Source organism: Siniperca chuatsi, linkage group LG6 (assembly GCF_020085105.1).
Source record: "Siniperca chuatsi isolate FFG_IHB_CAS linkage group LG6, ASM2008510v1, whole genome shotgun sequence".
NCBI classification, from domain to species: domain Eukaryota; kingdom Metazoa; phylum Chordata; class Actinopteri; order Centrarchiformes; family Sinipercidae; genus Siniperca; species Siniperca chuatsi.
The window spans coordinates 20,230,001-20,244,015 of record NC_058047.1 but is presented as its reverse complement, the minus strand read 5'-3'; the positions used below and the strand labels follow the sequence as shown (position 1 = coordinate 20,244,015).

At 43.0% G+C, this 14,015-nt stretch overlaps 1 protein-coding gene across 10 annotated transcripts in view; it reads right to left on the bottom strand.

Annotated features, from left to right (window-relative positions):
- Nucleotides 1–135: 135 nt before the first annotated feature.
- Nucleotides 136–14,015, bottom strand: part of lingo3a (leucine rich repeat and Ig domain containing 3a) — a 44,781-nt gene continuing 30,901 nt past the window's right edge. For 4 of the 10 annotated variants that reach the window (XM_044199698.1, XM_044199697.1, XM_044199706.1 and 1 more), the window contains 2 exons: nt 9,652–9,846; nt 136–4,815 (listed from right to left, as the gene is read on the bottom strand). In XM_044199698.1, the coding sequence (XP_044055633.1) occupies nt 2,922–4,754 (1,833 nt within the window). In that variant the 5' untranslated portion in view covers nt 4,755–4,815; nt 9,652–9,846 and the 3' untranslated portion in view covers nt 136–2,921. Of the gene's footprint in view, nt 4,816–8,412; nt 8,788–9,651; nt 9,847–13,664; nt 13,686–14,015 lie in introns of those variants that run through there. The other 6 variants (XM_044199699.1, XM_044199707.1, XM_044199704.1 and 3 more) reach the window with 4 other exon arrangements.

Here is a 14,015-nt window from a genome sequence, read left to right as displayed (position 1 = left end):
GAACATTTTGTTCTAAGCAGTATATCTTTACTTGTCGTGTACATAGGACATCCATCCATCTGATTTAACTCATTTTTAAAAATTAAAATATGACAAACCCCTGGGAAAACACATTAAAAAAAATTCAACACAAAATTTCACAGTGACGGGGTCACAGGTTTATTGTAGACTCTCAATCAACTTCTCAGACTGCCACCATAAGGGTTGAGTGACCAAATGACTGCTATAAAAAAATGGGACAGGGGACAAGACATCATCATAGCAGATAATATAGCATGCTTTATAAACAGTGTGCTTCATTTTTATAAAACAATACAATACAAAACAGTCTAGCGCAATTTCCAGACACAGTGGTTTCCATATTTACAGGATGAATTCAGTAAAGGACAATGAAAAATAACATCAATTGTTTACATTTCTAAAATGCAGAGAGGAAGCCAAATCAGTCCAGTAACATATTCACAGTTCATTATTAATATTTCTATATTGTAAATGATAAGTTTAGTCTATAAAATGTGCTATGTTTGTATATATGGATGAACAGAAACACTAAATGATTTAATATGGTGCTCCTCTTTTTTCTGTCTGCAATTCTTCCTGTTTGTTTTAACCTGCAGTAGAGGGGAGGGGTTCACTGTGTGAGTAAAGTTAAGTTAGTGTCATTTAAACACAAAAGTGATTTTCACTTCCAATGCTACTGGATCCAGGTCAGCCCTCCATCAACTTTACAGTGGAATAAACTGCTTACTATAAAGTCTGAAGATTGAGGAGGTCAAATCCTATCTTACTCAAGTAATAGTGTTGTATTCAGTACCATCTACAGCCAACAGAGGGCAGAAGAGTAACATTGTTAGAACTGCAGTAGTTGCTGCTATGGTAGAAGGGAAGCACTGATATCTGAACTGGTGGTATTGGTTAAGGCTAAACCCACAGATCAAGAGATAAACCTTGAAGTTAGAATAGTGTAAGCAGTTCACCTGATTTCTAACTCTCTCCAAATTATGTCTGAAGTTATGAGAGAAACTGGATTTAATGCCCAAAGTTTCTGTTTTTTATATAATACTGAAACTACCACAGATGCTGTAGAAGGCCCAAAACTGACATATTTGCATTTGTGTTCATTTCAAGTGCTGTGACTGCCAATTCATATTAAGGAACCAAAAACATGGTTTTGCTTTTTGTATGTGGGAGTACAGAAACAGCCTTTATTATGGTAAAACACCTGATCATTTCTTGATCCCAGATTGGATGATTACATCTTAATGCTGAATGAATCATATTGAAATCACATTCATAAATCCACTTTTACTTAAACTTTTACTTCATGTCATGTTATGTTACTTCAAGATGGCATCCAGCCCTTTGGATTATAGTGTCAGTGTCTTCCTAGAATACCTCAACTCCTTCTCCTCTCTGGCTCAGTTTCATTATGACCTTTGTTCCAGTTTGCAAGGTCTTTATCACATTAGCATTTTTCCCTGCGTGTCTCAAACACATTGAGGTCCTGATGAAAACCCACTTAACTCCTTCCCCCGCTGGTCAGCCAAGCCTCCCCACTGTCACTTAAAGCCAAAAATAGGCGAGTAAACTGAAACTCGATGTAAACGCCCTTCATGATTTGTGTGAGCTCAGGGAGCGAGCAGGCAAGTCTCAGTGCAATATCTATCTGATGACATGATAAGGTGAGACTGTAAAAGCTCTGGACTGGATATCATTGATTTGAAAACAAAACTTTAACAATAGAATTACAGCAGAACAGAAAAATTGGATTGATCACTCAACAGTACTATTAACCACAAGGATTTCAATTATTACAAAATGTATAATACATCTTATACAGTATATATCCTACCTATACAGTATGATCTATTCAACTTTGGGATCAATGTACCCCAACAGATGTTCAGTTTACAAATAATACAAATTCAAAGTAAGAAGCCAACTCTGTACATGCAATCATCTTTTACTTTTTTTTTTTCAGATCAAGAGGGTAAGCATCTTGTATAGTGTGTACTGAATAGACAACAATGGAAAACCTAACTAGGAAGTGTGCATCTGCATGTACTGATTTGTCACCACACAAATGTGCATTGGGTCCTTTAACTGTAGCTTAACCTGTAGAGTCCCATTTTAGTTTAAAAATGGCTTTGACCAACTTTTAGTGGTATCCAATGAGAAGCAACTTCTCTCTACCACGGCGTTGCATTGACTTTGACATTACATGGTACTTTACGGTCAAATTGGCAGTGCTGCAGAGAGTAGTCTCTTGGTGTCGAATGTATTCTGTACAAACCTACCATCAGCAAAAAAGCAGAGCATCTATATTTATGTCACAAAAGTGCTCTAAAGTCCTGACTGTAAATGAGTCTAAATATGCAGTATATAGCTGGAACTATTCAAATACATATTGGCAAGTACTTGGCATTCATTGAGCACCACCCTGTTATAATGTATTCATGAGTTTGGAGATAGAGAGCTTGAATCACCTCAGGTGAAGTCCTTTAAAGATGAAGAGGACAGAGTTCCTTGTAGGGAAGAAGGATGGAGTTGGCAAGAGCTTTGTTGAGGTTAAAGACTGGTGGTACTCTGAGTGCTTTTGTTGCTTTGTCTTCTAACAGCCTATTCAACATTTTGAGACATCTTTAACTATAGTCCAGTTTTCCTTTTCTGCACAATAATGTGAACACACAACAAAGCAATAGAAATATACCAAATCCATACAGATTTCCTTTCTCTCATATATACAGTAGTTTCAATAACAAAACCTTGTCTCAATAAAATGTCCTATAAATAATTGTATTTAATGTTTTGCAACCACAAAGGTCCATTCCAGTGTCTTGTCCCTTTATGTCCTTTATGTAGAGACTGCTTGTAAACAGTATCTGGGGAAGAATACTAATGAGAGAAACAGATCCGAATAATCAGATCATTTTCATGTTGAACTTGCGCCCCCCACCCTGTCCTCCACTGGCAGCGGGTCCATCCACCTTTCTGAAGGAATATTCCACTGAGAAATTGTTCTTGTGCTGCCCTCTCCCTCGACTCCACACAAACAGCAGAATGAAACAGAAGAGAACTACACCCAGGAACATGATACAGCCCATAGCTGTGGATATGAGGATTGTCTTGAGATCCAGAGTAAACTTCAAGAAGACTCTGGTGTCATTCAGATTTGTGTCATTAAGGTCCCCAGCATAGTAAGTGCGATTGGCCATAAGGGCTACATCTAGTGGCAGCCCACTAACTGTAAGTGTGGCAAAATAGGTGTCATTTCCACCAGCATTGCTGGCTATGCAGATGTAGGTTCCACTATCTGTTACCTGGGCGTACCGTATTTCTAATGTGCCTTCTGGTAACACAGTTAGGCGGCCGCTGCTCTTTGTGGTGATGCGGCGGCGTTGAGGAGAGATCCAGAATACCACTGGTGTTGGCTCACCTTCTGCTCTACAAATGAATGACACAACCTGCCCCTCACGGGCAGATATCTGCTGCAGTTTCCTGTTGCGGATTTTGGGCTTCTGGCAAGTAAAGTGATCAAAGAGAGCTGAGTCAGAGAAAGCATTGAGAGCCCGTCCCTGCACCTCAACCGGCGTCATACACACTGGGGAAGCGCCGTCAAAATTGAGGGTCTTCCTGCGCTGAAGGATCCATAGCAAGCGGCAGTCACAGGCCAGAGGGTTCGCATCCAAACGCATCGTCTCCAGAGTGTTGACAGACTGAAAGGCTCCCTCTTCCAGGGTCACCAGGTTGTTAGCAGAGAGATTAAGAAGGCGGATTTGCCTTAGACCACCCAGCGCATATGGCTGCACTACTACCAGGTTTGTGTTGACCAGATGCAGCTCCTTCAGCCTAACAAGGTCCCGCAGAGCCCAGGACTCCAACACAGAGATAGGGTTGTAGGAGAGGTTGAGGCTGGTGAGGTGAGCCAGAGTGCGTAGGGCAGAGGTGGGCACAGAGGTGATGTTGGTGTGCGTAATAGACAGCCAAGATAAGTTAAGACCCTGCAGGCTGTGAGGGGAAATGTACTCCAAAAAGGGCCAGTGATCGATCTCAAGGCCCTTCAGGTTTCCCAGCTTACGGAAGTTCTGGTCCTCTAAACTGGAGATACTGAGGTAGCGGAGCCGCAGAGTCACCAGATTATGCAGGTAAGACAAAGACTGGCTGGACACAGAAGTCAGGTTGCACCGCTCAATGGTCAGCTCCCTCAGCCCCACTAGACCCAGAAAGGCCTTGTTGGAAATATAAACCAAATCATTGTCTCCAACTTCCAGGTTTTTTAGACTTTTCAGGTCTTGGAAAGTAAAGTCCAAAAGAATTACAATCTTATTCCCACTGAGGTCCAATGAAGTTAGGTTGGAGAGATGTGAGAAAGCCCCCATGGGGACCAGTTTTAATTGGTTACCCCTCAGTGAAAGCGACTGCAGGTTCTGGAGACTAGAAAAGGCATTCGGTTCCAAGACACTGATCATGTTCTCACTCAGGTCCAGCTTTTCAAGACGTTGATATGGAAGCAGGTCACCGTGCTCTACCCAGCGAAGTTTATTTCCACTTAGGTCCAGGATCTTGGTGTCCAGTGGGATGCCATCTGGCAGTGCGGACAGGCGTTTACCATAACAAGAAACAGTCTTGAGTTTTGCAATGCACTCACAACGCTGGGGACATCCTTGACCTTGGCAGTGTGACACTGTGATCATCAGTAGCAAAAACAGGAAAGGCAGGAGCCAGCTGACATCCTGGACCAGGCTCACCCCCATGGCCTTCTTTTCTACTGCTTCCTCCTGCTCCTGTCTGGGGTCAAATCACTGGGCCAGACACCTGAGGAAAGAGAAAGAATGGGAAGAAGAAAAGGAAAGGGGGAGGGAGGATAGGAGGCCAGCAAGAATGAGAGGGAGAGACAAAGAGGCAGGCAGTGAGACAAATTAATTAAACTCAATTCCCCTTCAACAGCAGTAATCAAACACTCTAAATGAGTGGAATTACAGTTACAAACTCTAATTGACCCAGCGTAGCAGTAAAATTAAAGCTCGAGCTCCAAGATAATCCTCAAAGGACTGGGTCTGTATTCAGTTGAAACAGTTCGATTTACCATGGTTTGACTGTGCCTTGCAAGTAGTTAGGTTTTTAAATCATATGCCAGCACACACAAAAAAATCCCCTAATTGCTATGAGTCAGTTTTATATCTGAGGTTGTTTCGCTCTCTTGCTATTTCATGCATTGTAAATGAAAACAGCGAAACAGAGAAATTGAAAGTCTATTGTAATCATAAGACCTCATGAGAGACATTTTAAAATGCATGAAAAGGAAAACAATTGCAGGCTCTCAAAAGTCAGCAAATAGCACTACAAAATGCACTCAAATGGTCCATTTATACAGAGTGAGGAAACAGAATACTAATAAATAAACATACTGCTCTGTAGAAGACAATACCTGCACATAAACAGGCTGAATAAAATATGAGCAATCCAATCAACAGACATATAGCACAGTATATCCAGCTACTAGTGTCTTTGAGTAAATGCCTGTAAAAGGTCACTCACCATAGCAGAAGGCTACGACTCAGTGCATCACAATAACTCAGTCCATCACATCGTCTGCATAAGTCTCACTTGCCTGGCCTGACCTGCCTATGGGTTTCATATGACACACAAAGACATACACAATTCCTCTCTCTCCCCACCCCTCTGGATGTTGGCAGCAGAGTGGTAATCCCTTTATAAACCCATTGTGAAATACTAGTGGAATGGAAAGTAACTCCAGAAAACATATTCCATAACATCATTATAACTGAGTGGTGAGGCTGACAGTGTGTTAAAACTTATACAGTCTGCCAACATTTAGGTTCCAAAATACGAGTTTTTTTCAGCATCTGTGGGAGCAGATAGGTTGCAATTGTATGTAGTGTGTGGATTGTGTGAGTGTCTGCCACATTTCTTTTACTGACTTGTGTATGATTGAAGTGTATTCTGACAGTCCGTATGCAGGGCAATTTCTACTCTATCCTCATGAGCAGCGTTCTTTGCCAAGTAATGTGCTTCCTCATTTCCTTCTACATCCATGTGTGCTGGTACCCAAATAAAACCCACCTTACACCCTGCTTTGTGAATTCTGTATAATGTTTGATAAATCTCTGTCAATATATTTGGACTTGGATTTGATTTCTCTTATTGTAGTTAAAGCTGCTGCTGAATCACTGCATATGACTGAGTTGTCTAGTTTATTGTCCTCTACCCACCATAGTGCCCATAATATTGCCAGCATCTCTGCAGTGAATACTGACATCTGATCTGAAAATCTATGTCCGTCTTTAATTCTTAATTCAGGTATGGTTACTCCAAATGCCACTTTCCCACTCTCTGGATGCTTTGATCGATCTGTTTAAATCGAGAGTTACATATGTAACTATGGTTCTATGAATTCTGGATGACCACCAGAGGCTGTGCTTAACACTGGATGTCCGTCTCGCACACGCACAGATCAGATATTTAATATCAACAAAGTCACATGTTACCTGGGATGACATAGGGCGTAGAGTATATAAGCCCACGTCATCATGAAAGATGTCCCTACAGAATCATCTCGCCAAGATTCCAAGTGACAAAGGACTATGGCGGTCATCCGGCGATCATAGAACCGTAGTTACATACGTAACTCTCATTCTATTTCATTCTTCCTGACAGCCAGAGGCAGTGCTTAACACTCTATGACTATTACCAACATAATCATGAGGAGTCCCACCTTACCGGGAAACATCTGAGGGCTCCTGAAAGACAGCTGCCGCTACTGCATATGGAGCAGCGACATTGACCCTGTAAAAACAGGCAAAGGTGCATGTGTGGTCCAGGTGGCCATCCAAGTTCCAGCGCATGCGTCACTCACTGACAAGGCATGAAGCTCACTTACATCGCCAGAAGAAAAGCAACCTTTGCTGACAACCACTTTAGCCTAATCCTTAGGCTCAAAGAGGTGTTGCCTCTATAATATGCCTGGCTGAAATCGCAGCCACATAGACCCTCAGGGCGGAAGCAGAGAGCTTATTTTCCAGCAAAGACTGCAAAAACCACAGTATTATCAGCACAGAAGAACTCTGAGGAACCTCTTTGTGAGCTCTACACCACTCTGAAAAAATCTTCCACCTGTTGGCATAAAGTGCCCTGGTGGAGGGGGCCCTGGAGGGTTTGGGCTTGATTGCACGCTGCTAGGAGTAGGTTGGGCCCCTCAGGGGCCATACCCATAGCTGCAGGTATTCCAGGCTTGGATGCCAGATGTAGCCAGCCAGCTGCGAGAGCAGGTCTTGCCTCCTAGGCAGGCACCATGGAACCCCATCCAGAAGCCTGTCCATCACTGGAAACCAGAGCCTTCCTGGCCAGTTTGGGGCAACCAACAGGAGTCTGCGGTTGCCTTGCTACACTCTGTGTAGCGTTACCACTATCAGTGGAAATGGTGGGAAGGCATAGAGGAGGCAATCTGGGCACGGGTGTCCCAGGGCGTCCTGTCCCAACGAACTCGTTGTCTCAATCAATGAGAACCAAAGGGGGCAGTGGGTTGAGCACTCTGTGGCAAACAGGTCCACCTCTGCTGTACCATATTTGCGCCATATTTCCTCTATCACCTCTGGGAGGAGTCTCCACTCCCCTGAGGGAGGTGTCTTGCAGGAGAGAAAGTCTGTCACCACGTTCTGTGGTCCTGGCAAGTACATGGCCCTGAGGCTGGCAAAGCAAGGGAAATCCTATATCAGGAGTTGCCAAGCCACCTGTAGCAACACGATCAATCTGGTGCCTCCTTGACGATTGACATGGTAGACACCAGACTTGTTATCGGACTGTACAAGAATGTGCGTGCCCCTCATATATGGTAGGAACTTGTGCAGTGCAAATATATAGCACAGAGCTCGAGCACATTTATGTGCTCCGTCATTTCCTGTGTCGTCCAGAGCCCCCCCACCACTCTGTGCTGCCACACTGCCCCCCACCACGAGGGTGAAGCATCAGTCACCACCACCTCCCGACGTGAGGGAATCAAACCCAATGAGATGCCCCTGACCAGATGTACCCTGTCTCCCCATGGCCGCAATGTGAGGAGGATTCGGCTGGACACCCTGACTCTCATGGGTCTAAATGGAGGCCATTGGTCCAAACTTGGAAGGGCCAGAAGTACAGGAGGCCCAGTGGCACTACAGATGTCACTGACATCAACATACCCAACAGCCTGAGAAAAAGGCTGTACTTCAACCATCTGTTTTTCCGAAAATGGCGGTGTACCAATTTGCTGTGTCACGGCTTGGAGCACATCTGCTGTACTTAGCATTTGGAAGGGCAACACCTTCAGAAATTTGTTCTGCCTTCGTAAGTCCAGTATAGGGCAAAACCAACCCTCTTATTTTGGAATTAGAAAATAAAGTGAGTAGAACCCACCTTGCTGTGTCTGAAGCTCTACTCCTTCTATGGCATTCTTTTCCAGGAGGGTGGATAATTCCTGTCTCAGTGCTTGAGACTTTGTGGGATTGCTGGGTATTGCTGACCACGGTCAGTCTGATCCCACTGAAAATTGGGGGCTGGCGTCGGAACTGAAGACTGTACCCTTGGGAAAGCTTGGCCACCACCCAAGGGTCTGTAGAGCAGCTTTCTCAGCAGCTGATGTGCTGCTGTGAACAGGTGAAAAAAGCATGGGTGGAAGCCTCTACTTCTCCCTGTCCAGGTCTGTCCTTGTAGAACTGGCTACAGGAAGCCCTCGTAGACAGGGCATCCTTATCCCATCCTGGTAGGGTAGGGGTCAGCCCCGCTGCCTGGCTGAAGGTTAAGGAGCAGATCTTAATCTCAGCAACCTCTGAAAATAGTGTGTCGACTTTAACTGCTAGACAATCCACTTTCTTGGCCTTTTTCCTATGTGGGGTACCTTCAGTTGGGGAGCGACTATGCCTACTCCGCACACTCAAAGCTACATCAGGTGGAGGCAGCTGGCCTTCAAGCTGCAGTCCTTCCACCTCAGCTAATCAGGCTAGCTTCAGTTCCCGCAGCATGAACTGCAATTCATCCACTGACTGTCAGAGACATTCATCATGGCCATCAGTAGCTAGCAGTGGAGCCATTCAGGAGCGACAAACATGTGTCCCTAACATGGTGGAGCTTTCCTTAATTTCACATTTGTTTCTTTAATTTACAAATAAGTTACTCAGGAGCGGAAGCGCTCATTAGTAACAGAGATCAGGGTGAGTTTCTGAAACTCAAATCAAAACAACGCCCTCTCTTAATAACAAGACACTAGTGAACTAGTACTGTTAACTCAAAAATTGGGGAGTGAATAACTTGACTCTTTAATGTAACAGCAATGAAGCACCTCTAAAGCCATCAAAACAAAGGAAGTTTTACCCACAAGTGAAACCACTTACTGGGGAGCCGTCGCAATTTTATCTAAACTAAGGAGGTAACTTGAATGCTTCAACGAGCGAAAACACTTATCAGGGAGCAATAAATTAACTACAACTAAGAAGTCTGTCTTCCACTATCGGGAAAATGGGACCGACTACCCCTATGCAAGCTTGCAGATCACTGCCAGCGCAAACACTTAACCCAGCGACAATAAAGGAGACCCGAAAACAGGCTCCTCTTATTAAAGCAACTTAAATTTAACTCCAACAAAGGGAGAGTACTTACCTCATCCGCCTAGCTTCAGAGCTGGCCAGACACCTGCGTTAGCCTATCCATAAGGTTAGGTGCGGCGAAAACACTGACTAACAGCTAGGAGTTAGGTGCATATCTGTGATTGTCCAATCACGCAGTTTCAGGGCTTCTAGCGAAAAGTAAGTCGGCTATCTTCTTCCTTCAGTTCAACCTCCATTCGCGGATTACCTGCAAGAAGATACAAGGGACATCTTTCATGATGACATGGGCTTATATACTCTGCATCCAACGTCATCCCAGGTCACATGTGACTTGTTGATATTAAATACTCGACCTGTGCATGCGCGAGATGGATAACATCCAGTGTTAAGCACTGCCTTTGGCGGTCAGGAAGAATGAAAAAGAACTGTAAATATGAACTCCATTCTTGTTGCAGATGAGACTTATATAATTTTCTTGACTATATCTCCTGATTTCTTTCTTTTGTTATTATTTATTATGCATAGCTCAACTTCAGATGCTGGGATTAGTCATGATGGTACAACTGACCAACAGACAAGAGGGCACACATTAATATTAATAAAACCAATTTCCTCCGCTTTAGATTCGAGCTTATTTCTAAAGTTTATTTTGGCCTTTCTCGCTCTACTTACGTTTTAAGAGAGGCGATTGAATTTCTGACCAATCAGCACTATCCAGCTGGGTCGTGCTCAATGTCCACTGGGTGGTGCCGCAAGATGACTGGATAGGTGGTGTCTCGTAACTGAATAGGTGGTGTGCAGTTTGGGTGGGGTTTTGAATGAAATGGCTCGCCATATGATACTACTGTCCCTACACCACATGGAAACACTGGACACACATATAACAAGAAACTGTTTCCTTTTTTCTAGCCATTACCCATCTTTAATAAAGTAACAACAGACACATCCATATCTACAGTATGACTGAGTACTGGGTGCTAATGTTTGACAAAGTTAGAGAAAGAACAAAATCTCCAATATATAACTGCTGTCTTTACTAATACTTACACATTGCATAGAAACAGAAATACACACACAGCCATGCACCAAACCACCACACTCGAAAGGAAGTCACAAGACTGGAAGCATTTTGGCAATTGGAGGAGGACTAACAGTGTTTTTAATTCCCACCTGGTACTGTTAGAGATGATTTAATAACTCCTTTAATGTCCCTCACCTCTACACATGTCCTAATTTACAATTCACCCTGGCTCAGAGATTAATATTCCCATTAGCTAACCTGCCACTGAATGAAATTAACTGTCTGAAAATGCGAGCAGAACTGTCTGATAGCAGACAGGATTAAAATGAGCCGAACATTGTTAAAAATCACTTAACATACAAAATATGAAAATTTCAGACTTTTACAAACCCTAGCAGTAGTTTTAAAAAAGACACACACACAGCCTTTCACAGTCGGCACACACATTTTGTGCCATTCACTGTGTTCTAACAAGGCCCACTAGCAAAAGCAAAAGCTCTTTCTGCACCCGAAGGCAGTCCTTGGGTTTTGGTTCAGGCTTTATAAATGAAAAAACATGGTAGCTGAGGCATTGCCAAAATCAATTGTCCTTCTTTGTCAAAATCTAGCACCTACATTACCCATAATGCAACTAGAGTGTCGACAGTTTGGTCGGAGATTCGGCTGTGTTATGCTAGTAGCGGCTAATGTAACCTTGAGCTGCTAGTTTCAAGCAGAGATGAGGAGCGGGCTACGCAGTGACATCACTTGAGGCAATTTATCAGATTTCATGCAGCGCGCTCTGGAGCCACAAAAGCCTTTATACACCTTTTTTTCACATATGCAGTAGCACTCCCCAAGACCTGTAAACAGACTTTGATGTGTAAAATCGGTGGAGTTCCCCTTTAACTATCACCAAAATCAGTGTCTGAATAAATCTATAGCAAGAAATTGGCCTTGTAGTATCTGAATCATGTTCACTTTGGTTAAAGTAGATGTTTCAAAGGTTCTGGGATTAAGAGGTGTGAAGTAACGCAGTTCAGATATACAATATACAGCACATTCTCGCTGATGTCATATGTACTTTTTTTCCGCTTTTATTTCCTTTCTTTTAATGCTTACTGGGAGGAAAATCATCTCATCTGCTGATGCTGCAAACAGACTGTAGTATTTCCATGGGTGTAATGTGCATGTGTGATGATGATCCTGCTTTTTTTCAGTGCAGATACTGTGTAATGGATGGTTGCTTTCTCCATTTCTAATTTCTTGATATTCATTGTGGACGTGTTTCACTGGCTACTTGATAAAATAATTTCATAATCCATAATGTATCATCTTCTTTATTCTAAGAGGGATTTATTTTGCTGGGAATCTAATGTTACTTAAATTGTTTAAGTGTACTATCATTGGTGAAAGAGACATTTGCCAGGATTCTCACATCAGGCATGTAAGAAATTGCCATGCACTTTAAGATGCAATGACATCTGAAAGTTGTTAAGATATTTCTTAATATTAGCAAGGACTATTTTAATTGATGTACTAATAATCAGAAAAACTTTATTGATCCCCGAGGAGAAACTCTTTAAATATCATCCTGGATTAGGTCAAGTTAGATTAAGAAAAAACAACATGAGGATATGAGTTTTATTTTAAATGACAGCACTGTCTGCATGGTTTCAAGGACTTCAATCATCCACCTTGAAATGCCTGTTGACTTTTGTTCAGCCTTTAGCAGGTCTGACATTTTATCCACATTAGCATGTCTTAGGGGCATGCAGCCTCCCTCAGAAAACTGTAACTGTAAAAGGTTGTTTGCTTCTGCACAAGTTTTTTTCCCCCATAAACAGCAGGTGGGCAGTGACTGAAACAGAAAACCACAAACTTCCTCCCCCGATCCCCACCCCACATTTAAAAATGTCAGTCACATGGCCGTTTTTCCCCACACCCATATCTGGCAGCAGTCATTTACTAATAAGCCCAGAGGCCCCGGCCAGGTAATGCACCACAGGTCAACAGCAGGTGAATAGAGCAGTGTGCACTCTACTGTACACAGCATGATCCCCCCTTTGGGCCCCGGCAGTTCCACACAATGCTGCTGTCCAAGAGGCTACTGTTACCTGGTAGTAAGCTGCAGTCAAAAATAACCGTTGTAATTACACAGCAGGAGTACAACAGTGCACTTCCCTGCTGACCTTCAGCTGATACAGATGACAGAGGGCAGAGCAGAGGCGCTACTGAAGGGAAAGAGCTGTTTCTCCTGACAGAAGAGAGACCCATTCACTCAGTCCTCATATTTCATTTGCTCTTGCTTTTTTTTAAAAGCTGGTAGTGTACTAATAGAATTTAATTAAACTTAACTGGTGTTGTACAAGCACTGAATAGTGATAACAGTGAAACATAAGGGATGACAAAAGAACACACACTTCAATACAATTTAAACAGCAGGAGAATAAAATGACTAGGTTGCATCTAATAAAATGAGTAGAATATAGTGGGGTTAAAAATGTCTGGTTCATCAGATAGACATGATGTTCCTGGCAGAGAGAAATGTTCAGTAATTCAGTTATGTAAAAGCTCGTCTGTGAAGTCTGAGGAAGTTCACCAGACCGAACTACCCCAGCTATGTCTTGCAGGCAAAATCAATATGCAGCTCTGATATAAACTGCAATGCTCCGATCAGCTTTGAAAAGGATAATACTGTAGATGTCTAATGTTGTCATGGCGATACCTGCACCATCTCCCTCCACCCAACACCGCCACCCCCACTCCCACCATCCTGCTTCAAACTCTTTCCATAGTCTCCTATTTTTCATACCCAGCTGAAATACACCTGTCCACTAGACGCCCTCAGCGAGTTTCCCACCTCTGTGCGCTGACCTCATCTGAGTTTCTCAGTCATCAGCCGCCTGCCTGTACTGCTCATTGGCTCTTCAGTAAATATCTGGGATAGTATTTTCATGCATTTCACAGATAGTTAATATTGTCTAGTTGCTCTAGTATTTGAGTATATTCTTTCTGCCTCTTAGCTGTACCTGTTCTCTTGCCTTTCTGTGCCTTAACTCTACCTGCTGTGTCTTGGTGTCTGCGTTCAGGTCCTGTTTCCTGTTACCTGCTGCCAAACACTGTGACAAAAGACAGATGTTGTCGTTGTCAAACATTGAATTATATATGAAATCATTGTCAGTATATACTGTGCACACATCCATTAGCATTAGGCAAGAGGTCAATTTTCTTTATCTTATTTTGGTTGCCAGGCTACATTTACTCTTGTGCTTTCTATTAGAAAAAACTTTACTGCCTGAAGTAATGTTCTACTCTGGAAATGCCTCAATATTTATACACAAGGGGGTGAATTGAACTGAAACATCTACTTTTTTGTTTCTGTTAAGAGTGTTAAGACACCAGCTTTATATATC